Source organism: Dunckerocampus dactyliophorus, chromosome 20 (genome assembly GCF_027744805.1).
Source record: "Dunckerocampus dactyliophorus isolate RoL2022-P2 chromosome 20, RoL_Ddac_1.1, whole genome shotgun sequence".
NCBI lineage: Eukaryota > Metazoa > Chordata > Actinopteri > Syngnathiformes > Syngnathidae > Dunckerocampus > Dunckerocampus dactyliophorus.
Window position 1 is genome coordinate 9,493,099 of NC_072838.1, and position 25,593 is coordinate 9,518,691.

The 25,593-nt window shown below is 41.2% G+C and overlaps 1 protein-coding gene across 4 annotated transcripts in view; it reads right to left on the reverse strand.

Moving 5' to 3' along the window:
• The window catches only part of LOC129173226 (ephrin type-A receptor 7-like), a 211,656-nt gene that overhangs the window by 60,655 nt on the left and 125,408 nt on the right, over nucleotides 1–25,593 (reverse strand). For all 4 annotated transcript variants that reach the window (XM_054763942.1, XM_054763941.1, XM_054763943.1 and 1 more), the window contains exons 4-5: nucleotides 15,059–15,214; nucleotides 8,219–8,548 (exon numbers count right to left, since the gene is read on the reverse strand). In XM_054763942.1, the coding sequence (XP_054619917.1) occupies nucleotides 8,219–8,548; nucleotides 15,059–15,214 (486 nt within the window). The remainder of the gene's footprint in view (nucleotides 1–8,218; nucleotides 8,549–15,058; nucleotides 15,215–25,593) is intronic.

Below are 25,593 nucleotides of genomic sequence, written 5' to 3' on the forward strand. Positions count from 1 at the left end.
GTATTTTGGTCCCAATTTCTAGTGCAGCCTTCTCATTGAATTGATGTGAATTCTAAAAAGTTACAGTCTCGTGTTAATTTTAGTATTGCGGTCACATGATATTGGCATAAAAACGATATACTGTATCGTTTTTTTCTGCCGATAATGAAATTCACTTTCAGGTTGTAAATACGCAAATTTGCAATGAAAGTGCTGTTTATGCGAGGAGGAGTAATACTTGGAATCGAATATGTTTCATCCATTATGCGATTATGCTCAATGTGTTGAATAAGCCCAGTTTCTAAATGCAATAATCACATTACTAGAATTTCATATTTTGCACTTTGTTCTTATACGGATGTTTGTGCAACATAGAAATGTGCAGCTTCCCAAACTACATTGTTCCTGGCATTAATGTATTCTTATTTGTGAATTTATTTAGACTAAGCTGTGTTACTCGTTGATGGGAGAACATTTTTTGTCGATGACTACTTGTCATTTTTTCACGACAAAACAAATATGGCAATTTTAATATAGCTTACATTGTTTATTTGCGAAATGCATCCAGTGGCATCACAGTAAAAGAAGAATAACGTGTTCATTCATGACACAGGATGTGACCTGACGTTAGTTTGAGGCTAAATCTGATGCCTATGAAGCGCTGGACAATATCTGGTATCTGTGAGAAAGCCGATATTGAGCATCGCTAGCCACATATTCCATATATTACAATAGCAGCATAGGATTACGTTGAGAGTATAGTTTCATCATGTGGCAGTAATGTCAAAGAATGTCAGAGTGACTGTGTGTGTGTACAGGCATGCACGCTTGTGCATGTGAGAAAGGGTTTGCTATTCATCTGACGAGCTAATTAGTCTGTCACCCACCTACTGGTTGTATAAGGGAGGAGTTGGCTATCACTCTGACAGACAGCAGCATATCTATGCAGAATCCTGCTGTTTTACTCAGCAGGGCTTCACAAAAGCTCCTCAAGCGCACACACACCGTGTCTCTCTCAACAGAGGCATCTAACAAAGTGTTATAGAACACACGGAACGTGAGCACTGAGAAGAATTTTGATATTTTCGTGATTATGACATCCCCTCGGTATTGATTGTCTTTTTGGTCTTTCTTTCTGGCTTAGCAAAAGGCGTGCATTAAAGTCAATTCTAAACGTACCACTGTTTGTTTGCGAGTGTGGTCACCTTCCCCCGAGCTTTGTGCGGGTATCAAAGCGAACATCGCACTCCCCGGGACAACAGAGAAAAGCCCGTTAAATCCACATCCACAGCACACATCGCTAAAGACTCCGAGTGCCTCTTCATAGACTGGAATTATAAGCCAAGAGGTAGGCAATTAAAATTCCCATCACTGGGTGACAAAGCGTTTTAAGTGGCTGTGCTATAGTCCTGAAAAGTAGCTTGATGACTCTATTCATTTAGTGCCTGCTGAAGCCTCACCTTCCCATCACTTCTAATTAAGGAGGCAAAAAAGGATCCCAATGCCTCCATGCAGACTGCTAGAGGCGGGGATGAGCGGAGACAAGGTACTGAGGTGGAGAGGAGGGAGGAAGAAAAAAAAAAAAGCTATTGGAAGTTGATGAAGGAAACAAAAGTTGTGTTTATTGACAGCCGAGGAGCTGTGATTCACATTATGAAAGCACACACTCGGCGTCAAAAAGTCAGAAGACGTGATCCCAGCCTGATCCTTACACGCAAACTCAGAAATACTCATAAGTCCTACTGAAACATGAATTGGTGGCTGTGAAAAAAGCTTGTGCGCCGTTGATCAAGAACAATTATTTAGATCAAATTAGAACAAGACAGTCACAGTGGAACCTCGGTTAGCATATTTTTCGGTTTAGGCCAAAATTTTGCCTCGGTTCACAAACATTTCCCGGTTAGTGGGCAACATGGCCCGCGTCTTGTGGTGTGAATACGCTGAGTGAGTCCATGAGTATTTGTGACGTATTTTTTAGGGCTGTCTTCGACTAAGGATTTTCATAGTCAAAACTCATGGGTTAGATTTTGTCCATAGTCGACCAATAGTCAAATGTTTATTTTTATGTTTTTTAAAGTCTAGTCTGAAGGCATCAAAATTGTGACTCGAGTCCCTTTGGACTTGACTTGACTTGACTTGGACTTTGACATCAGTGACTCGGGACTTGACTTGGACTTTCGTCGAATGACTTGAAAATACTTGAGCTTTTCAGTGGATGTGTTGCGTAAAATGTGTCCCCATTGAACCAACGTGATCGTTATTATGTAACGAGACAACATATTTTCCCTTTGAATCTGCTAACCGAGGTTCTACTGTACACAAAAAATTGATATTAAAACGGTAGTTTGCATGCCTATCTGCTTATGACAAAATTAAATGTTCATTATTATGATTGCATGTTAGCAAATAAAATAAAAACATCAAATAAATCCAATAAATTTCCATTAATAATAATAATAATAATGAATTCACATGGGAAGTCATGGTCTAATTATTTCCATAAATTCCCATGTCACTGTCCTCAAGCACCACAAGGACACATAGTTCAGACAAAAGGTTGCCGTCGTCTGCACACCGTCTACGGATGTCCTGCACAAACTCTTCATCCCCGAGCCTCCTTGACTCTGCACCCAGAAGGCATTCTGCTTGCATTGCTACACCACTCACCGCTCCCCATTCTTTCAACTTCTACATTCAACCCCTCTCTCTTCCCCTTCTGCCTTTATTCGCCCATCTCTCAGGCCCATGTAACTCCGCGGGGGCCAGCCATCTAAGCAGAGCCAGTAATCCTCTCAGGATATTGAAATGCCAATCCTTCCTCCTCCCTGACCCACCCCATCACTACAGCCATCCTGCATCCCTCCCTACTTCTCTGCCTCAGCTAAAGGGCTTTGGAAGTACCACCGGGGGCCGAGACATTCAACCCGTGTGTGTGCTTTCGATCACATCGCTCACACACGAATGCTAGACAAAGCTGGGGGAAAGATATTACGGCGTTGTGCCGTTCTTGCGCATCTGCAGCACTGGGTTCACGGCATGAAAGAATGGTGCAACCCACACGTGAGAAATGCTGCCACATACAAATGGCCTGGTGCACGCACAACAGATGCACGTACATGGATACACACATAATCCACAACTAGATAAGGGGCCCTATGAGCCCTTGGCAATTCTGATCCCTCTTTTACCCAGCCCATCTACTCACGCAACCCCTGCTACGTTTCTATCCCCATCTTCCTATTTACTCATCCATCCATACAAACATTCATCCAAACATGCAAAACTCCCCCCATACCCTCAATGGCCTGGAGAGTCCTGATAAAAAGCCCATCTGTTGGGGAGCAATCCTCTCCCTCCTTTACAAATGTGCGAGCATCTCTTTTGCAGGGATGTTTTTAAAGAAGTCACTCCGTATATGGTTTTAATAGAGGGTTTTCATTCCACACTTACTTTTATGCGCTGCCAAGGAAGATCTCAGCGCATTCATTACATTTAATTTGTGCAAGAGAGTGTGACCATAGCATAGCACCCATTTGCACCTTCACTTCTGCAACTCAGTTAGCACCCTTCTTTAAATATGTTCCCAGCAACCAGATACACACTCAAGGCTAACGTGGCTTATCATGCCCACGCAAACAAACACGGCTCATGCAGGAAAGATAGTGACAGCGATGCAAGCGATTGAGGGCTGAAAACTAGTTCTAGTAAGGAAGCAAGGCCATGTCAAATAATAAGGTTGCATGCTTTTGGTGACCGGGGAATGAAACATGAGAGATACTATGAAAGTAAGGGAAAGAACATGGAGGAAGGTGAGGAACCGGGATTACACCAAAGGTCAGTAAGTTGACCTACTGTTTGGGTTTACAAAGTTTTGTGTGGCTGTGGCTTTAATGGTAATAGGACATATTTGTCAACGTGTTGCATGTGCACTGTAACTCTGCACGTGTCCAACATAATTGATGCCGTAAATCAGATACATTGGTTACATCGGCTCCCTTTTTGTCTCCCATATCCCCACACGTAGTTTCATCCCCCCTTTAAAAACACAAGAACACAAGCAAATTGTCATTTAAAAACAGAAAGTGTTCATTTACAATGGTTCTTTTCGTAAACTGGTTTAATATCCCACTGCACAGTTAAGAGAAATGGCTGAAAATGCATTCGCTCGTGCATTCAACACCGGCGTATACGTGAGCTACATTGCAGACATTAGAGTCACATTTTAACAGGCTATCTTGCACGGTTAGCCTATTTGCTAAAGAAAAACAAAATGATCAAACTTCCAGCTCCCACATCTGCAGCTGACTGACGGATAGTCAACGAAGCTCCAGGCTTTATTTTAAGACATAACCCTGCTTTTTTTACAAAGTGAACAGGTAATAGATGTCCATGAGCGGGGAGGTTTTTTGTTCTGGACATCATGAAAACCCAAAACTTCTTCAAAATCGACCATTTGAGCATCTCTTCTCTCAGAAGTGGAGCAAACAAGTGAGGGAGATGAAAGATTTTTCTCACGTTTAACGTCTAGAGGGCTCTAATAATGTTAAAACCCGCATTATGAAGGTTGTAAACATGTTTTCTATGCTGTAGGTATGATAATATCACATTTAGAAATAAGGAATCCTACTTCGAAAATTAAGTTAGCACACTAGGGTCTGGAGCAAATTAACCGCGATAAAAAGGAATTACTGTAATTATTAACTGTCAAGATAGGATGCATCATATACTGTATATGTGTATAAGCAGTATGCATTGTCTTCTCGAATAATGCACCTCGCTCAGGTGCACCCATTTGCGACAAGGTTTTAATTGAAAATCTACGGCTCACATCCTTTAGTAAATCCCATACTGCCCTTATAGGTATTTCTAAAAAGACACTAAAAAGATAAGTATGTGCACGTCATTTCCTGCCAGAACCCATCCATCCATCCGTCTTCTATGCCGCTTGTCCTCGATAGGGCCGCGGCGGTATGCTGGAGCCTATCCCAGCTGACTTTGGGACACGAGGTTCCTGCCAGAACCATCATTTCAATTTAATTGGCGGATGGTAAGTGCGTAATTTTTTCATCAGTTAACATTTTTACAAATAAATTTAAAAAAATGCTCATTAGCTTTAACCACCAAAAAAACATGCTCAGGTATTATTACAGCCAATATTGGCATAAAAATGAGATATCAGTTCATATCAGGAGTTTTTGTCTTATTTTGCACAGATCATAATGTGTTCATGGCATTAGTTTGAGGGAAGGGCTGCTGCCGATATCGGTATGGGCTGATGAAGTATTGGACAATATCAGTAAGAAAGCCAATATGGAGCATCTCGAATGGAAATGATTCATTATCTAGTTTCCGGGCTAAATGCGACACTGTCTGCGTCTTTTGTGTGTGCTGTGCCAAATAATGTTATCAGATATGGGTACTCAGCCAGTGTTAAGCAAAGCCACGAGAGGAAAGCCACACAAAGAGTAACATTTCAAAATCAAATGCCATCTATGGACCGCTGTTGACTGCCACAATCCGCTCACATGCATACACAGCATTAAACACCCCAACACCAAATGTCAGTCTAAATCCTCCCTGACACTGAACGTCTACTGAAACCCCTGCAAACACACTCCCTTAACCCCTTGCCCAATCCCCCATGATACGGCTAGCAGGACAACTCACACCTTAATACCCCATAATATCCACAAATCACCACCATGGCAAGTGCTGACAAGTCCAACAGACAGGAATGGGATAGAAAAGAGAGAAAGGGTGAAAGAATCATGGCTGGAGGAACAACAATCACCAATGGTTTGTCCTTTTCTCAGTGTGCTGTTTTTAACTGTGGATCGTAGGGGTTTTGACCAGCTAAATCCCTTTACGGGGCTGAAAACATCTCTGTCGAGGACGTGTGCATGTTTGTCTTACGAAACTTGGGTTAGACAAACAAGGGCCGCACAAAATGACCTAGCAGAGTTCAAAACCGGTCAACTTTGTATTCCACTTGTATGACAATTCATGTTAAACGATTAATTGGAACATAGTCTGAACAAAAATCTGGCACATATTGGATTATTTCATTCCAAAATATAACATCACAAACAGATTATTCTGAAAATAAATGCCATTCAAAATGGGGGACAAACAATTCCAAGTGCAACTAACTACACATGATATGAGTAACTAACTAACAGATACAGTGTACGCCCTATTTTTCGGATAATGTAAACATTTCACACCAAAATTTTGCCTCAGTTTGTATACAGTACATTTTCTGGTGAGCGCGGAATGTGGGACGTGTCTTGTGTCGTTAATACACCGCATGAGTCTGTGTTCTTTGTGTATTTTTATCTCAAAATGTCCTTGTTAGCAGCCTATTAGCTTGCTAATACATGGAAACAGGAACCGGAGGGCAGCTCCGTCTCCCATCTATGATGGCGTCAGCAAGTGACTCTTGTAGTTCTTTGCTAAATAACACAGTTTTGCCACAGGTCTCTGCTTTTCTTTCGAGTGCGGCTGCAAAACAACCCACAATGGAGCAAAAGAAAGTTGCAAGCGTGAGCATTTTGATTAAAAAAAGGTGAGAAACATTTCAAGAAATAACTCACAGCATCGTCCATGTGGATCTCACTGCCACATCGTGTCTTTGTCAACAATCATGCCTTCAATCAAGGTGTATTTCCTGCATTTGAAAGTACAACTGTAAAACTATATTTAAAAAAAAGTGTTTAGTGTTAACATTTTTGGCTTTGTGGAACTGATTAATTGGGTTTACATTATTTGTTATGGGGAAAAAATTTGATTCAGAGTACGTTTCGGTTAGAGTCGAACCTTCTGGAACAGACCGATGCTAACCAACGTTCCACTGTATTTTTCTTGTTTTTCATGAGTTCCTATGGGAAAATTAGAGGTGGACCAGTGTCCTGGAAGGGTTCGTGTTCAACTATAGAGGTTGTACTGTACTGAAAAACAGGAAACATGATGAAGATCAGCAGTAAAATGAAACCACCAGTCACTAATTGAGGTCATGCTAGTACATATTCCCACTCAGCCAATGTCCAGATGTTGCTCTTACATAATGTCTCAATTGTTATAGAATCCAGGCCACAGAGGCATAGTCCTCAACAACATTCATGTACAAGTACGAGCTGTTAGCAACATGAAAAGCAAAAAGAAAACGTCAGTATGTAGCTGTCCAATTACCCCCACAATGAGCTAGGCGATGCTCCCACCAAATCTTGGCTGGGTCAATGCTGGACCATCTTCAAGCCGCGGGATTTTAGGTAGGTTTCTCAGAAAACACCCCAATTATTTAGCATTCTATAAATGTTTTGTGTATCTTCATGCCTGTGTGAAGAGGCATCTTAAAAACAGGAGCGAGTCAATAATCAAAGCGGCATAAAGGCTCTTCACGGTTGTGTGGGAGGATGAAAGTTGACCATTCCCCTTTCAAACTGCTCATTTTCACTGCTCACAGGCCAGCTTTGTGTTCGCCGTTCTGGGTCTCTACCAAAGAAGCAACGTATCATTCAAAGATACAAAAGCATATAACCATCTTTATGGGCTATCTTCTCCGGAGAGCTTCACTTTGTGAAGCCTGCTGAAGGATTTCTCTTTTAAAATCTCCTCAGTTGTGTGTATGCTATGTTGAACATGAAATCTGCCATTTTGTATGAGACAGAAAATGAGAAAGCTTAGTCGAAAGAACATCATACTGGCTGCCTCCATCATGTCGATCAATTTTGAATAACATGTCTCCTTCGACTCGGAACTGCATAAATATGCATATTTAAGCATATTTTTGTCTAAATTAATTATGACTTAATCGCAGGAACAACATGCTTTTATTGCAGGCTTGAATTATCTCACGATGGGCACAATAATCCCTAACACGGGCTACTTTTGCAGCCGTAACCCAAACCAAACTAAAACTCAACTCTGAACCTCCGACATCACTTCCTGTCTGCCCCCAACTCAGCTCCCTTAGCACCGGAAAAACATTTACAGCAACACACACGAGCACAAGCCTTATTTATGCCTTTAATGGTTTATTTTCTCTTATTATGTCTACTATATTGGGTAATACAACTTTAAAGTTGACCATGGGGGTGTTATTTCATATCCAGAGGGCTCTAATATTGTTAAAAACTGTATTTAGAAGGTCGTACAAAGGCTTTCTATGCTCTTATGGGCACGTATAGACAAACAATCATTCACACTCACATTCATACCTCTGGACAATTTGGAGACTCACCAGGCAAACTTGTCGACACATTGACCTGTGTGAAGAACCTCTTGCTCGGCAGAAGCTCAGACACTCCGTTCAGAGCCTCCACGGTGAACGTGTAGTTGGTGTTGGGAAGGAGATTGACCACAGTCACAGTTCTCTCCGTCAGGCCCACCTGCTGAGGTACGAAGCCAATGCTCGCCCCGCAGGGCTCGCACTGCCGGCTTGCACACCGCCGGCAGCCCACGCTGTAGGTCAGATCCACTCTGCCACCTGTGTCGGATGGTGCGCCCCATTCCAAGATGAGAGTGGATTGCTTCAAGGTGTAGACTAAGTCTCGGGGTGGTGAGGGGGGACCTAGAAGACATTGAAAAAGTGGTATTTTGTGCTTGTATCAGGAAGTAAATGACAATCTTGAACAATTCAATCTGATGGGGGGGTCTGACCTACTTTCTCAGCAAATTACAGCTTTATAAACTCATTCAATACCAAACATATTTATACGTCTTTTACGTTTTTTTTGCATGAGAGGCAAAAAGAGGCGATGACACAACTCTCCACTAATTCATTTCACTTCAGAGCACTTTTAAGCCATAAAAACCGTGAAGTTTTTATGGCTTAAAAAGTGCATTTGATAAGAGCTCAGCAGGGATCATGTGAATGGAAGAATCACACATGACAGGAAGGAGGAAGTGAGAGAGCGTGGAAGAGTGAAGCGTGCAGCAGGTTAGGCATTGTAGGGGAATATTAAACGCATGCACATGCACACACATGCGTGTGCGCACACATACAGTAGTTCGGTTCCAAATGTGAAAATTGTAAATAGTTCATGGTTGTTATTTTGATGTAAAACAGCCCCTTGTGTGTGTTGTTTCTGTCGGTGCAGTTGTTTAGATACTTGAGCTGTCAAAAAAAGCAAAAACTATTTGTGTCAAAGTGAAAGTTATGCTTGAAATGTATCTTTTCACAAAAACCTGGTTTTCTCCGTTTTCTAGTCAGGAACTGATATTTACCTGAAACTTACCGATGTTCTACTACCGATTATTACACAACGGAAAAAGGTAGAAACAAACTTTCTTTTTCTGATGAAAGACAGGAGTTTAATCTTTCCTTTGGTATGTGCCATGTTCATATAGCTATAGAACACAATATTTTGTGTGCCTTGAAAGATCAGTCAAAATCATCCAAAATGGCCGGCACTGAAAGAGTTGTCTTTTGAAATTGAATGATTCAACGGCTGGATGATGACATGCCTCTAAAGTAATACCACTATCAGCACTGTCTATGTTTGTTATATCAATTCAAAATGTGGGCTGACAATAGTTCATTTTTCTTTTCGGCGGACCCATAAGCAGTAGAAAATTATTAGCTTTCAGCCTTTCTCCGTAAGGCGTTTTGTCATTTTGAAGCCAGAGAGTATAAAAATACAATAAGAGTGCAGGTCAGCTAACTGTAGCTAATCCCCGCAGTGACCTGACTGACCTGCATCTTTTCTCCTAGTCCTTGCAGACAGAGGGCTCAATAGAGCTAAAGTCCTTTAAACCCATGAATTTTATATGTCAGAGTGTGCATGTGTGTGTGTGTGTCCGTCCAGCACAATGAATAAGTAAAGGTGTGTTACCACGTGCGTGAGCAAACACGTCAACCACCACAGCTGTTCCCCCAATCGCCAACTCACATGGCGAAGAGAATTACATAAGACCACAGGAGCATTTAGTGTGAACTCACATGCATTTGATGTCGACCCAGCTGGGACTTCATTCATGTTTGCTTGGCCTTGCATGCTCTTTTACTCGTCGAGTTTCTTCTTGTCTCTACTCTCAACTTCAAATACTCTTTCCTAGTCATCACTCGCCAATCTATTGCCCTGTTCTACACTCCCCATCTGTCCCAAACATTCTTTTAATGTTGGTAATCCTATTAAAGCCTGCATTCAAAGAATAGTCTGCTGCAAAAGTAAGGCAAATTCAAACACAAAGCCTCGGCTTCTGGGCGGGGCTTTTATTCATTTACCATTCAAATCCATCGACAGTCTGCGTTGATGGATTTCTCCAAGCTACAAGTCATGCATCACTTTAAAGGACCCCCACCCAAGCAATTATTGTCATTACAGTCCATCACCATTGGCTTTTTAGCATGGAGTTTACAATTGATGTTAACATGGATATCTATGAAAATAATATGTGCCGTAATTTCCGGTGTATAAGCCACTAATTTTTTCGGAAACTTTGAACCCTGCAGCTTATACAGCAGTGTGGCTAATTCATGGCAAAGTTCACATCTTCTGAAATCTCCTTTACTTCAGAACTACTTCTAGTCATTTAACTACTGTGCCACTTACGAGTCAGTGAGGAAACGGTAGCTCTTTCTTTGGCAGGTGCAGGTCACGAGCTATCAGTTTAATGGTGGCTGCCGGGGCGCTGCAATGATGTCAGCCTCCCGTTGGGATTCTGTGGCTCCCTCTGGTGGACAGATGCAGCATTGCAGTGCCTCGGCAGCCATCCTTCCATTTTCTATGCCGCTTGTCCTCCAATGAAATGCTTTGCTGGGATGTATTATGGGAAAACGTTAAAATAGTTGTTTAGTCATGATTGACTCCTGTCAAATAAAGAGCTGCCTGGTCCTCACACGCCACAATATGCCATTTTATGACGTGGACACATGCGTCTTATAGACCGGTGCGACTTATATCAATACAAATCTGTTTTTCTCTCTAAATTTAGTGGGTGCGGCTTAAACCCAGACGCGTCTTATACACCGGAAATTATGGTAACTTGAAATGCATTGTAGTAGACAACAACAGCCGACCCCACAGGGCATCCTCCAATTATTTATGATACTACAGTCATCCCTCAAACATCGCTCCCTCACTCTGTTGCGTTTTTTTTGCACAATTTTTAATAATTAATTAATTAATGATCGCTGTTTCGTGGTCAAAAATCAGTAAAAAAATATTGAGAGCCACATGCTAACCATTTGTCCACTGTGCAAACGTTATCCATAAAAACAAACATCATAAAATCATCCTAATTCATTTTGTATTATGTAATTTTTCGTGGACAATTGAATCTAGGTCCACCATATACCTGCACCATTTGGGTTGGTACCCCTGCCAAAGTGTGTCAAAAGTTCTAATATTTATATCTGAGCCAAAACAGGACATTGCTCAACGTACTGTAATCATCCTGATTAGGAATATTGCTGTCAATGTAAACATAACCTCACTGCCAGGAAAAGTAAATACATTAAAAAAAAAACATGCACTGCTTTCCTTCTTACTCACTTTCTCTCTCCATACAGTGGATTAGCTAAATCTGGGAATGATCATAATTACCGAATCAATTGTGTAATTAATGTGGTCATTAGGCAGCTATAAACGTTATCGCACGCGGATCACAGAGCTCAGCAATCAATATTGTAATTAAACCACACCATAAAAGCTCGTATGACCACACACTCATGCGTCTGCGTGTACACACAAGTGAGTGTGAATGAGTACGTACATAATACGTACACACAGACCTAATGACCCCGTGGTTTTAGTACCTTGAGTACTCCCAAGATATACAGCCCATTATTTTGCCATCTAATTACTAAGCTGTTCTCTATGCAGAAATCAATAAGGCTACCCTGTATGGTCTTTGTCCTGTTGGCCCGGTAATGCATCTTTATTGGAGAGTCCTGGTATTTTGGTATGCACGATGTGATGGAGGAAACAACAAAAAAAAAAGGCAGGAGATGAGGGATGAAATGATAATGTGCAGACAGTGGGGCTGAGATTGTAGCGTGTCGTGTGTGCTTGTTGCTCGAGGACAGAGGGATGCGATTTTAGTTTGACAGAAGGATGAAGAATAGCCTTGCGATGTGTGCGCGTACAAAACGGATGAAAGAACAGAGAAAAGAGGAAATGAGCAGCGACAAACAGGGGCTGTGAGTGGTGATCAGTTAAAGGGCTGCTATTATTCTCATTTCACACTTTTCCTTTTTTTTTTTTTTTTACATTTGCTGTATAGGATTCAGTTTTCAAAGCGAGAAGAGCAGACCTCAGCCGAGACATATCACACTATTGTTATTACAATTCTCATATATGCAAATTCAAAACCCTCATGTCTGCATATACTTTCAAACTTATGAGAAATATTACATTAAGATTGTGCTTTTTGATGATATCAGAGGCACCTTATTGCTCGCAAGCTTCAGTAACAATAGAACGGCAATTTTTGAATACAATGGTGCCTTAAAAGGGAAAAATTCTATATAGTGAGGTTGACGAGAGTGTGACATTTTAGCGCAATACGCCAGAATATGTCATTATTAATACATTGATTGATTAAAATTGGATTTAGTAAAAAGAAAAATTATTTAAGAAAAATATGACAAAAATGAGTCACAGTAATCCCTCGTTTATCGCAGTTAATTGGTTCCCGACCTGACTGTGATAAGTGAATTAAAAAGTAGGATTCCTTATTCACGAATGGAATATTTTCCTAGTTAGAACATAGAAAATCTGTTTACCATCTTCTAAATACATTTTTTAACATTATTAGAGTTTCTAGACATGAAATAACACCCCTATAGTCACCTTTACACTCGTATTACCCAATATAGTAGACATTATAAGGGAAAATAAGACATTAAAGATATAGATAAGAGTCGCGCTTGTGTGTGTGTTCTGGTGCTAAGGGGGAAGACGGACAGGAAGTGACGTTGAGGGTTCAGAGTTGTGTTTTAGCTAGGTGTGGGTTACGGCCGCAACAGTAGACTGTGTTAGGGGTTATTGTGCCTGTTGTGAAATAATTCCAACCTGCAATAAAAGCCTGTTGTTCCGGCGATCAAATCTGATGCTTGTGTGTCTCACGTAACATTACAGTAACATTACTGACACCTAGTGACCAGTATAGAATAATACATATCAACACAACATCTTTGACTGCGTCTTCCGCATGCCTTATATTTGTAGTTTGGTTCATGTAGCCATTTTTATGCTTGAAAATTCTTAATTTAGGCCAAAATGTTTGACATTTGCTTAAATATGCATATTTTTGACTAATAATGGTCTGTTTTCAACCGCAAAACAGCACGATTTATCAATATATTTTGGAAAAAGTGACGGAAGAGCGAAGCCGAGAAATTCAAAGCGCAAAGTAGCAAGGGATTACTGTGTCCCAAAAGTCTGAAGCCTGCATCTCTGTATTTGGCCGTGCCTTAGACTAACAGCTAAACATCAGAGCAGAAAAATACTCAGAGAAGGTTGCTTTTACCGAGATTTAGCTCATTATTTGAAAATGTTCAATGAGGGGAAGAAGACATTATTTTTCTCCTTCCAGGCATCGGGATGCAGTCAGGTGGTCCATTGAGGAGCTCTACTGTGTCACGGTTATAACAGCAAATGGATTTCAATTGGTTTAAGAGTTGTTGGACGTGGAGGAGATCTGGAAGGTTATGGATAAAGACGGCGAAAATGACTTAATGGGCTTTTCCCACATAATGTGAACCTAATGTTAAAAGAGATGAGTGATACAAGCGGATAAAAGGTTAATTGTTGGGAAAGAACATGGTTACGCTGGATGGAGATATACTATGAGGACGTTATTAGGAGGACTTTCAGGGTGAAAGCACAGGTTGAAGGAGGTTACAGTTAGTTGGAAGTAGACCTTGAAACATGGAATGTAATATTATATTCCCCCAGGGGAGTATCAAGTGCTAAATCGGATGAAATGAGGGCTGGATTTATCTGATATCTTCACATCCTTGATATCATTGCGCAGCTAAAGTCTGCACAAAATGAAAGCAGGGGAAAGAGAAAACATTGTTTTAACTAGAAAAGCACTCGGAGAGTGCAGACCTCCGCCCAGTGCCATCGTTCCCCCCATATTGTGAAGTACACCATAAATATTAGTCCTACATTCATTTATCTACATATTTAGATTCCTTGACCACGGAAACATACCATTAGTAATAGGATTCATCATGATATCAATATTAGTTCAGTAGTTATTCACAAAAATATTAAAAAAAACATATAAAAAACATATAAAATGGTGTTTGTTGCATGTTTATAGCTTCATTTGTTGTCTTCCTGTGATGAAAATTCCAAAGGTCCCCCTTTTTTTTTCATATTCTGGATCATAGTATCCGGAATTATTCCATTATCTGGATCAGTGTTTGATATTTTGTCGAATCTGCTCTGACAATTTTTTGTGGAGTCCTATGCACCAATGCCGGAAATGCTCCTATCTGGCAATGTTAAAAAATCCTTTAAAAAAATTGCCGGATCCAGACGGTGATCCGGATCACCCCCAAAATGTAATCGGCTCTTCCGTATCCCATTTCCGACAATTCCTGAAAATTTCCTCCAAATCCATTCAGAACTTTTTGAACACAAACAAAAAGATAAACGCGGGCAAAAACATAACCTCCTTGGCGGGATAAGCAAACAAGAAGTTTGCTCGGGTCACACGTCTCACATCATATCCATAAAAAGAGCACAAGATAGACCCTCTGCATCCCGTCTTTATCTTGCCATTGTGCTCTGCAATTTTTCAGTGAAATCCAATCGCAGAAGAGGTACAAAAGGTGAAGGAGGGGTGAAGGTTGGGGTGGAGAAATACAGATGAGATGTGAAATGAGGGGATGAGGAGGAGGTGCAGAATGTTGGATGAGGATGGATGTTGAAAAAGGGTAGCCGGGGAGGAGGATGCGGGTCAGATAGGCAGGTGATGGATAAAAGGCTGCAGAGTGAAGGACAGGTAAAATACATGTGTAGTGATCCCTAAACATAAAGAGGGAAATACAGACAGGATGACCAGGTGACAAACATGACTTGCATATCCATACTTGAAAGGGAATACAATCAAATCTTATTACGTGTGCACGGTGAGGAGGGTGAGTCTAGGGGCGTTCTGAAGTGGTCCTCTTCGCACACACACACTACGGAGCCCTCCTCCTCGGCAACGCTGTTTGCGGGGCAGGGGAAGCACTCCTGCTGCCTGGAGGACATCTTGTATGATCCAGGGGGACACGCTGCAAAAAGCACACACACACAAAAAAAAACATATCAGATTTTGCAAGAGTTTAAACATAGACGCCATTAAAAACAGCAGTAAAACATCAGTTTTCATCATTAATCTGTTCCAAAAGGTCAGCAAATCATGTAAATCAAATTAGATACCCCCACAAAGATGAACAAAAACATATTTTTATTGAAAATATTTACAGTTTTATGGACAGAAAACAATACGAAAACAGATAAACAAAATACATATACAGTGGAACCTCGGTTAGTGTACACCCCAGTTAGCGTGTTTTTCGGTTAATGTAGAAAATGTACGCCACAATTGTGCCTCCGTTTTACGTACAGAAATGCTCAGTGTGCTTGAACGCCCCAAGCACAGGGCGCACAATTGCTCATTAGGAAGAAAAAAGGAGACCGTTATTATTCTATGAACAAATAAAGCACACACACACACACACACACACACACACACACACACACACAATAAAGATGATCAAAGGATCCCTCGGGTATCTGTCCATAGTGTCCTGACTCTAAAAGAACCACCATCTGTTCTTCAAAGAGTCACCAATGCATGGATGCTTGTTTGAGCACTGTGTGGCCGTACATTAACTGACACAGAGTACAAACCCTGAGGCATATTTTTAGCACTAATTTTCATTGCAAACCGAATCCTACTAAAACCAATGCATACAAAAATGGACGTTCCCTTGTCATTCTGATGTAATGAACAATGTCCCTCATCAGACCCATTATTAAGTACATCTGCGCAAGCTAATGACACCTAATTCAAGAGTTGTTTTTGCTCAGGTTACATTACTGTTATTCATTTTTAATTTTACAGTTGGAGTTTGCAGTGTTGCAAATAAGCACTATTTTGCATTTTAAAAAAACTAGGGTAACCAAAATATCAATAAATATAGAATAAAATCTAAATACCTCACAGCGTGATGCAGTGAATAATACGTAATCCTACACTGATTAAAGGCCGAAAGCACTTTTACTGGGTGTCTGCAGCTCTTGCACCTGTACCTAATGCTGTGGACAGTTAACGTATATAACATGTAAAATAGCTTTTCACATATACAGTGTTACTTTTGCTAAACTCCACTATTTGTTGAGAAAAAGAAAGATGACGGAAAAGACTAAATCCACAGAGAATAGCAGAAGAGATGAGAAGACTGCCTAAATCCATCTGACAGAAACAATTCTCACATCAAGAGTGATCAGTGGTCTTCCGTATGGCATCAAAGGCTGCTTGGATGGAATCAGCTCGGGAAACTCCGAATAAAATAAATGCAACTGAAGGATGTGATAGCCTACAGTTTAAAAAGCCCCCAAAGTCAATTTTTGGGGTGTTGTTTTCAACAGCTCCACTTTATTTCTGAGACGTTTCAAGTATCCTCTAAACAATCTCAAGTGCTTCCCCGACTGCTGTACTTGACGCAGCGACTACAGAAGGTGAGAATATGGACTGGGGCGATCAGCACTTATGACCTTACGTGCAAGCATGCAAGGCTACACCCGAAGCAGCAGAGGCTTAATGAGGCTCAATGCACGTGTGACAGCGTGGATCACATAAACACACACGGAATGAGAAGTACATATTTTCCATTCCCTCGCCACGCAGTTTCATTTTCTTGTTGCAACGCCAGAGGAGCAGGTGATAATGGGTGTGAAATCAGGATGCCAGCTACTGCTCAATACTCTGATCTCTGTTCTGAGACTATATTATAAACAGTGGGCATGCTTTAGCAGATTTTTCTCTATTCTGCTTTGCATCCGGTCTCTCTTCACGTTTTACCATCGCCTGTCAAAACCACATTACCTCCCACGGGCTTCCTTTTCCTTGGGTTAACTTTCGGCCATGGAGTGGCTTGAACATAATATGACTGTCAACATGCGGAGATAAAACAAATTACCATATTTTGTGGACGATAAGTCACTCTGGAATCGAGAAAAAAAAATAAAGGTTGAAAGAAAAACAAATCTAAGTCGCACTGGACTACAAGTCGCATTTACCAGTATTTCTGATGGAGATACGACCAGAGCGAGATTTATTTATTTCATTATTTATGTTTAAGGCGTGTCATGGCACCGCTCCTAGTAACGTTAAATTCGCAAGCGAAGAAGACAAAGCCAGAGTAAAGGGGCAATGTTTAAACCAACAAGGAGACAAACTAAAGCTACAGGAGCTGAAATAAGTCATGTTTTAAAAAGTATGTGGATACAATAAAAACGTACCTGTTTAGTAAATGTCAGAATGTTCTCGGAGAAGACACTTTTAATATGTGACATGACGTCTGGACACATCCCGGTGAGTAGAAAGAGCCGTATTTTAACACTAAAACCTGATTTTTCTATTCACAAATGAATTAAAATAGACTGAAAATCATGTCTGTATTGAGTTAGTCAGTGGCTGACACAGCAGCTACATTCTCCAAGCGAGACGTGTGACGTGTCCTAATTAACTCATTTAATCCCAGCCATTTTGCAAAAGACAACCCCTTCAGCACCGGTCATTTTAGACAATTTTGAGTGATCTTTCAAGGCACACCGAATATTGTGTTCTTTGGCTAAATAAACACGGAACAGCTTTTTGTGGCAAGATACATTCAAAGCGTAACCGTGACTTCGACACAAAAATGTTTTGCTTTTTGTGACAACTGAAATGTCTAAACAACTATCCTAACATACACCACACAAAAAGGGGTTGTTTTACATCAAAATAAGTTATTTACAAATATAACACCGTGAACTATTTCCAATTTTCACATTTGAAACTGAACTGTGTGTGTGCATGCGTTGAAATTTCCCTACAACGCGTAACCGTCTGCACGCTCCACTCCTCCACGCTCTCTCACTTCCTCCTTGCTGTCATGTGTGATTCTTCCATTGAAATGACCCCGCCGGGCTCTTACCAAATGCACTTCTGCCACCTTGTGGCCGTTTTTATGGCTTAAAAATGTTCTGAAATGTTAATACGTCATCACCTCTTTTTGCCTCTCGTGCAAAAAAACGTAAAAGGCGTAGTACGTTGTTGGGCTCCGGCGTTCGGGATTATAAAAACGTACAGATACCTCTTAGGTATTGAGCGAGTTAAACAACACTGCTGTCTTAAAATACCAAATTTGTCAATCCTCACAGGTGTCCTATAATTATAGTTGCACATTGCTTGCAGACACACAGCCTCCAAGGCAGAAGCGTATTAGAAATTATTCCGTGACAAAAAAGCGTCTGGTATGCTGTGCATCATTCAATTTGTGTGCCTAATTGCATCACAAACACAACTTAATACATTAGTGCGGCCACTAGGTGTCACCAAAAACAACCATCCCTGCACTTTAAACTTAAACATATTTTGATATATAAGTCACACCTGACTATAAGTGCCGGACCAGCCAAACTATGGAAAAAGTTTGACTTAGACTCAGGAAAATACGGTATGTGTATATAAATGTCCAAACGCACGATGCAGAGGGAGGATGTTCAAGTTTTCTTACCACCTGTGTAAAAGGGGCAACTGTATACCTTGAAGCATGTACGACTGACAACGGGTGTATTTGTTTATAGTGTTTTTCTTCCCTAAATATAACTTCACCTCCACAAAAGACCTCAAAGTGAATGCTGTGTACATTAAATAGCACCTGTCCACAGCTATCCTGCAGGCTATGAACTCTTATGAGCAGTAAAACATTATGGTGGGCTTATGGGATCAACACAAATCCTGCTTGTACCATCACAGCTAGTCACTGACTGCGACTGAACAGCTTCTGGAGCACGACTCCAGAGGCACATTTGCTATCAAACAATTGGAAATTTGACAGTTTGACTCCGGATGCAGCTTAAAGCCTTGCTGAGGTATCCTCGAGCAAGAAAATAAAAACTCCTGCCGCTGTGAGTTATTTTACTTTCCCGCCATGGCACCACTGTTTAAATGGATGACTAAGGCGACATTGTAAAAGAGCTCACGTGCAATGAAGGTTAAAAGGGGCGATGTGCAATGAAAGCATACACTATGTAAAGTCAAGCTACGAAAACAGCATCGCACCAGCAGATGTATTATCACCATAGAATGTCTGATGTCTTTCATGCAAGATTAAAAAAAGTGTCAAGTAAAAAAAAACAAACATTGGAGACATAGGATGGTAATAGGATACATGAATAGAAGATATCAAGATAGTTCGCTGCTTTTTACATTCGACAATCACACAACAAGCTGTGGATTTGTGGACGATTAGGTTGCAAAAGCGAGGTCACACTGAAAACAAATAAAGATAATGTTTAACATCAGGACAAAAAACAAGAGCGTTTTCAAAGAATAAAGTTATAATAATAAGAATTTGTTAAGAATAAAGTGCAACCTCTGTTTTCGTAACCCCTGGTTTTCAATGAAAATTACTGTCAAAAATACATATTGGTTTTCATACACTGTCTCGATTATCGTATGGCCAAACAACAGTGTGCCTAAAATCATTCCACGGAATTGAGTGCCCAAACAAAGCATTCATGCGTTAGTGACTCACCCTCTGTGACGAATGGATAATGGTTCTTTTTGAGTTGGGACACCCTAGACAGATTCCGGCCTTTAATCTTCTTTATTATGTGTGTGTTACTGGTTTATTTGTTCATAGAACACACACAGAATGATGAACAACCAATAACAACAATTTCTGGGTGTCAGTCAGTCTGTTTTTTTATAGCGTATGGCTGCAAACTCACCCACCATGATGTAACATAGCTCATAGCAAAGTACTACTGTGTTAGTGTTTTTGGTTATCCGGAACTGATTATTTGGATTTACATTATTTCCTATGGAAAAGAAATTTTAAAAAATGCTTCGGTCGTTTTGGTTTGTCTGACAGAAACCGAGGTTCCACTGTATATGGTTTTAAGAAATATCGAATACTGTATTTAACGCAGTGAATTTCTGGCAGGTTTCTGGAGAAAGCTTTTGATGTACTATTATACAAAAAGGCCTGTTTCAGGGAGCACAAAATGGGTTAAAAATTTAAAGCTGTTCTGCAGAAATGGATGTTGGGCAAGCCTTGGCAGTTGGTGCAACTAATTCCTACAGGTGTTCCAATTTCTGGAGTCCTGGCTACCTCCTCTGTCTGCATAAAAACGGAACACACTGTGGTTCTATACCCTTGTAAACATCAATTGAACAGCTTTGTACTCCAGAGAAATTGGGAGTGTTCTAAAACATTTGACCAGTAGTGCACACTGCTAATTTAATGTGTTTGCAGTACATTTCTATACGGTTATAGCTCCAAATCACCGTAGTCTGTGTGTCATACCCCTTGAAGTGACGGCACCCTCTCTGGTACCTTTTTTAGGAGAATCACCCGTCTATATTCTGTGTATTTTCATTCCGGGCTCTTCCTCAATCTTCGCAATTATGATCCAGTCCATCGCTGCAACCAAATACAGTGTTCTTATTTTTTTAATACAATTTGAAAACCTTTTAAATTGTGTGATCCTGGAGTACTTCTCTGATTGAAACACGGTCCAAAGAACAGGGAAGAAAGGCTAAAGAGAATAAGTAGCTTTTACAATACATTCATATTGATAACCAGGTGCGACAGAAAGAAAGGTTGGATGTGCTTTATTCAATACAAATAGGAACGATACAAAACACAGCTATGTCTTTTACACAACAACTAGAAAAACACTTTCATGCCCAAAAGCCGGGCCATTACACATCGATTAGAAGAATCGGTCAGGTCTCACTGCTGTTGCTCAGCCCAACAAGTGTTTCATAGCAGAATACACGCGTGTAAGATTGGTAATTTCTATTTCTTTTCTTGATAAGAACCTTGTAATCGACTTTTTAATGTCTGTCATCACACGACAGTGAACAGCCTCTCGCTTTCAGCTAACCGGCACAGCCAAGCCTGGGGACATCACAGAAACACACAAACACTCTTGTCAAGCAGCACCGGAGTACACGCTTTGCTTTCTGAGTGTTCTGCCACCATTCTCCAAGAACATCAAGAACAAACAGCAGCCGAACTGAGGCAGAATTCTGTATTGATCTATGAGATCACTACGGGGTTTATGCCTTTTTCTGCTTATCATGTTTAAAAATTAACAAGCAGGCTGAGGCTGGCTGCAATTCCGACTTATCTCTCCTATTCATGTGGAAAGGCTGTGCGTTTCGCCAGCACACCTTGGAGATGTGTCTCTAATGATAGAAGGCTGTATTGGGACAGTATGAGCTGCCTGGATAACAAAGGAGTCTGGTTTTGTAAGCTGCCAATCATCTTCCACAGCGAGGGGTCATTCAAAGGGCCGCCGAAAGTCAATGCCGCGCAAGGTCGCGTCAGTCAAAACGGACCATCAGCCATCTGCCAATAGATTGTGGAATCTTGAAAAACCGTCCAACACTGGGGGAGGGAGAGAAAATGATGCTTCAAAACACGACACCTCTAATCATTAGAAGAAACGTTTTTCATCCCCGATTCCCCTTTTCATTGCCAATATATACGTGTTAACTGAAAACGAGAGCTTTAGGGAGAACAGGCAGAAGGAGAGATCTGCCAGGACAGCTGGCAAACCAACTGATCAATTTGTCCAATGTGTCGACTGGGAGGCTCGATTAAATGGAACATGGCGGTACATGTGCACACGCGCACACGCTTATTCAGATATCTTCCTTCAAGGTGTTGGAATAATGATATGCAGCCATATTCCAAGATGGGGGATGTGGCAGGAGACCAACTGCTGTGAAAGACAGTATGGAGAAACAGATCCGCCCACGGACGCATGGACAGATGCGTGCAGGATGGTGGGCTGCGTACTGTGCAAAGAGAGGACAATAAACAGCGAGGGAAAATGGACTCCTTCAGTTTGACAGATAGACAGAGTCAGACTACTGATAAGCAAACATGTGGCGCATACAAATGAGACACGCTGAAAGAAACAGCCGTTTGAGCTGACAGCGAGCAAGACTGAGGTCTTCTATAGTGGGAATATAAGAGACTGTGGCACCGCCTGGCATATACAAATGCTTTAAGCCAGAGGGATGTCAGGACGTGTTCACATATTTAATATGGCTGTCTGGACTGGACCAAAACACATGATGCATTTGGTCCTGGTTCACTCTGCGTTCACACAGGCATTTTTACAATCGGACTCATTAAAAAGGCACATGGACCGTTTACGACATTTACGATACACAGTAATGTAATCTGTGCTTGTTGGATTAATGTTTATATGGTGGTATTGTTTTTTTTAAATCAAATGAGAATTAGAATTTCCGGTTCCAGGACCAGGAGGTGGTCGTCTGCACACGTGAAGAGCTATGCTGGAACAAGAGCTTCTCACGACTGAACCAGACTTAACTGCCATATATTTGTGACTTAGCTTTGTTTTTGCAACTTCTGAACACTGGGCGCGTGTCTTGGGTCCAAACGGCAACAGTGGTAAAGTGTAAACTCACCTGCGACCTACCTATTCAAGCAATCTCGGTACACTTGTGTGGCACACACTGGGGTTTGCCGCGAATATTCTCATTCATCTCGGGCGTTGTATTCTCAGGGCATTGAGTCGATCGCGACTGGATTCTTCAAGTTGTATTAAAAGACATTTTGCTTTTCATTCGAGCAGGCTTCATGATGCTCAGCGACAAGACAGGACAGCTCTAGTTTGAGGGGATGAAGCAGGATCCAAAGTATTTATCTTCTAAAAATAGACGGATGCCCAGACAAGAACTGTTACACTCTTTTGTGGTGCAAAACGACAGCTGTCATACGATGAACTGGGGCCTCTGCCAATCTTGTCGGGGTATGCCCCGATCTCTAGGGGAACAATACTCCCCCATCCTGCATCGTCCCCTCATACGAGAACTTTTATTGTGAGTTTGTGCCCAGACAAGAACTGTTTCAGTCTTCTGTGGTGCATCACGACAGTCATTAAGATACAGCAGAGGGGTCTTTGCTGTTCTTGTGTGGGCACACCTCAACCTTTACAGGATAAATACTTTGGATCCTGCACCATCCTCTCAGACTAGAGCTGTCCTATCAAGTAACACCAGAACTGGCCTACCTAGTCGTTGAGCATGAACTGATGAAGCCTGGTCAGATGCCAAGCGTCTTCTACGACAATCTGAACAGTCCAGTTGTGATCAATTGAATGCTCTGAGCACACAAGGGTTTGTTTGGGAACGTTCTTACTCTGAACAATCACACCCGTTTGTTTTGTCCAAATGAACCTGTGAAGTTTCAACAAACCCTAAGTCTGAGGGGGATGATGCAAGATCCAAAGAATTTATCCGCTCAAGGTTGAGGCATGCCCAGATAACTGTTTCACTCTTTTGTGGTGCATAACGACAGTCGTTACGATAAAATAGAGGGGCCTTTCCTGTCCTTGTCTGAGCATGCCTCGACCTTTAGAGGATAATTACTTTGAATCCTGCAACATCCCCTCAGAATAGAGCTGTCCTATCTAGTAACACTAGAGCTGTCCTACCTAGTTGTTGAGCATGAACTGATGAAGCCTGGTTTGATGCCAAACGTCTTCTCTGACCATTTGAACAGTCCAGTTGCTATCGAGTCAATGCCCTGAGCACGCTAGGGTTTGTTTGGGACTTGTTACTTGTTACTTACTCTGAACAACCGCATCAGTTTGTTTTGTACAAATTAACCTGTCAGGTTTCAACAAACCCTAACAAAGTAGGGTTTGTTTGGGAACACATATTGGATACTGGATATACAGTGTGGGAAATAACTGTTCGGTTTATTCTAACTGAGGGAGACAGACTATTTAAAAAAACATTATAAACAATATGAGAGTTTTTCAACAACACTGAAGACCACTAAGGTGACCACAAGGTCACAGAACACATAATTCGACTTTTGCCTTTGAGAACAAAATCCATTTGAAAGTTTCCTTCTCAATTTCCCTCTCTTTTCATTAACCTTAAACATGGCCATTAATAAATCATGAAGCACTTAACACAATAAATGTGAGCCCCGCTGATTGCTCACAATAATGAATATTAATCACACAAAAAGAGGTCTGCTTTAGATCGCTAGCATCAAGAGACAAACATTTTAACCGCTCTTTGCTACGCGCACCAAAAGCAATACACATAAAATGACGCTGTCATTGTTTCACTCGACACTGATTCGAAATGTCAGAGTGTTTGGTTTTACCGTGATAAAAAGGGAGAGGAAGGAAAGAGGTAATGGCGTGAAGGAGAGATACAAGGGAGGCAGGATGTGATTCCAGCAGGTGGAAATTAATAATTCAGAGAGCTTTAATTCACATCAGTGCCCTCCGTGTGCCTGATGCTGATTCTGATGCTAATTCTTTCAGCAGGTAGGCTGCTTTAAGTTTCACAAAATGAATTCTCATTACCATGAAGGTCTCTTTTGCACACACACACAGACACACACTTGGGTCCTCTGGTGTCAGACAGTAGGAGGCTTGGAAATAAAATGACTGATTGGTCCATTTAAGTTGTGCACGCTAGGTCAGATTATACAATTGGGAAATGATGAGGCGGTTATGATGCTTGGATCAGTCTCATTGGTTAACACCAACAGTGGAACAGACTTGGATTTCAAAAGATACATTTTACTTCACGTCTCTCGCAATGGAGCAAAAGCTACCACCACTCAGTAGCGTAGCCACCAGCATTTGGGGCAAGGGAAATCCTCGGCTTACATGCGAGTTCCGTTCCTAGACTTTGATGCAAGTCCAGATTTGGTGTAAATCGGTTCTTACACCTAAATGATACAACGTTACTACACCTAAATTATCCAATTACACCATTGTCCATCTCAATAATAAGACCCCGAGAATGCTAACTGTCTGGGTTGGCGTTACAATACCATCTGTATTCTTAATGATGGACATGACAGTCAAGCGATTGAGACAAGTGCAGCCAATATTGACCACATAGTGTATTCTTCCACGGCGCATTGCACTCTAACTAGTTCCCCAGCGAGTCTTGTGTTTACAGCCAAAGTAAGGTTTTTATTCATTTATGGGAGCGCATACGTAGCCATGAAACGCCGAAACTCAGAGGACCATCTGTATTTGAAACTTCCAACCTGTGGAATTAAGGCGCTCTTTCGGTCCACCAGTCCAGTCTTGAGCCTTTTCGATCCTTTACGGCAGTGGTTTGCAAAGCACGGCCTTTGGCGATTTGCAGCCCACGGCAGTTTTTTTTGTATTGGCCTGTGGCACATTCTAAAAATATAATTATCAAGAAAACTACAAAAACAAACAACAGCAAAAACAAGAATAAAGTCTAAATATTACGAAAAAAAAAAGTTGTGAGGAAAAGTCATAATTTTACGACAAAAACGTCGTAATATTATCCAAAAAAATCATTTGAGTAGCTTAAAGTTGAAATATAAAAACAAAGATGTTATAT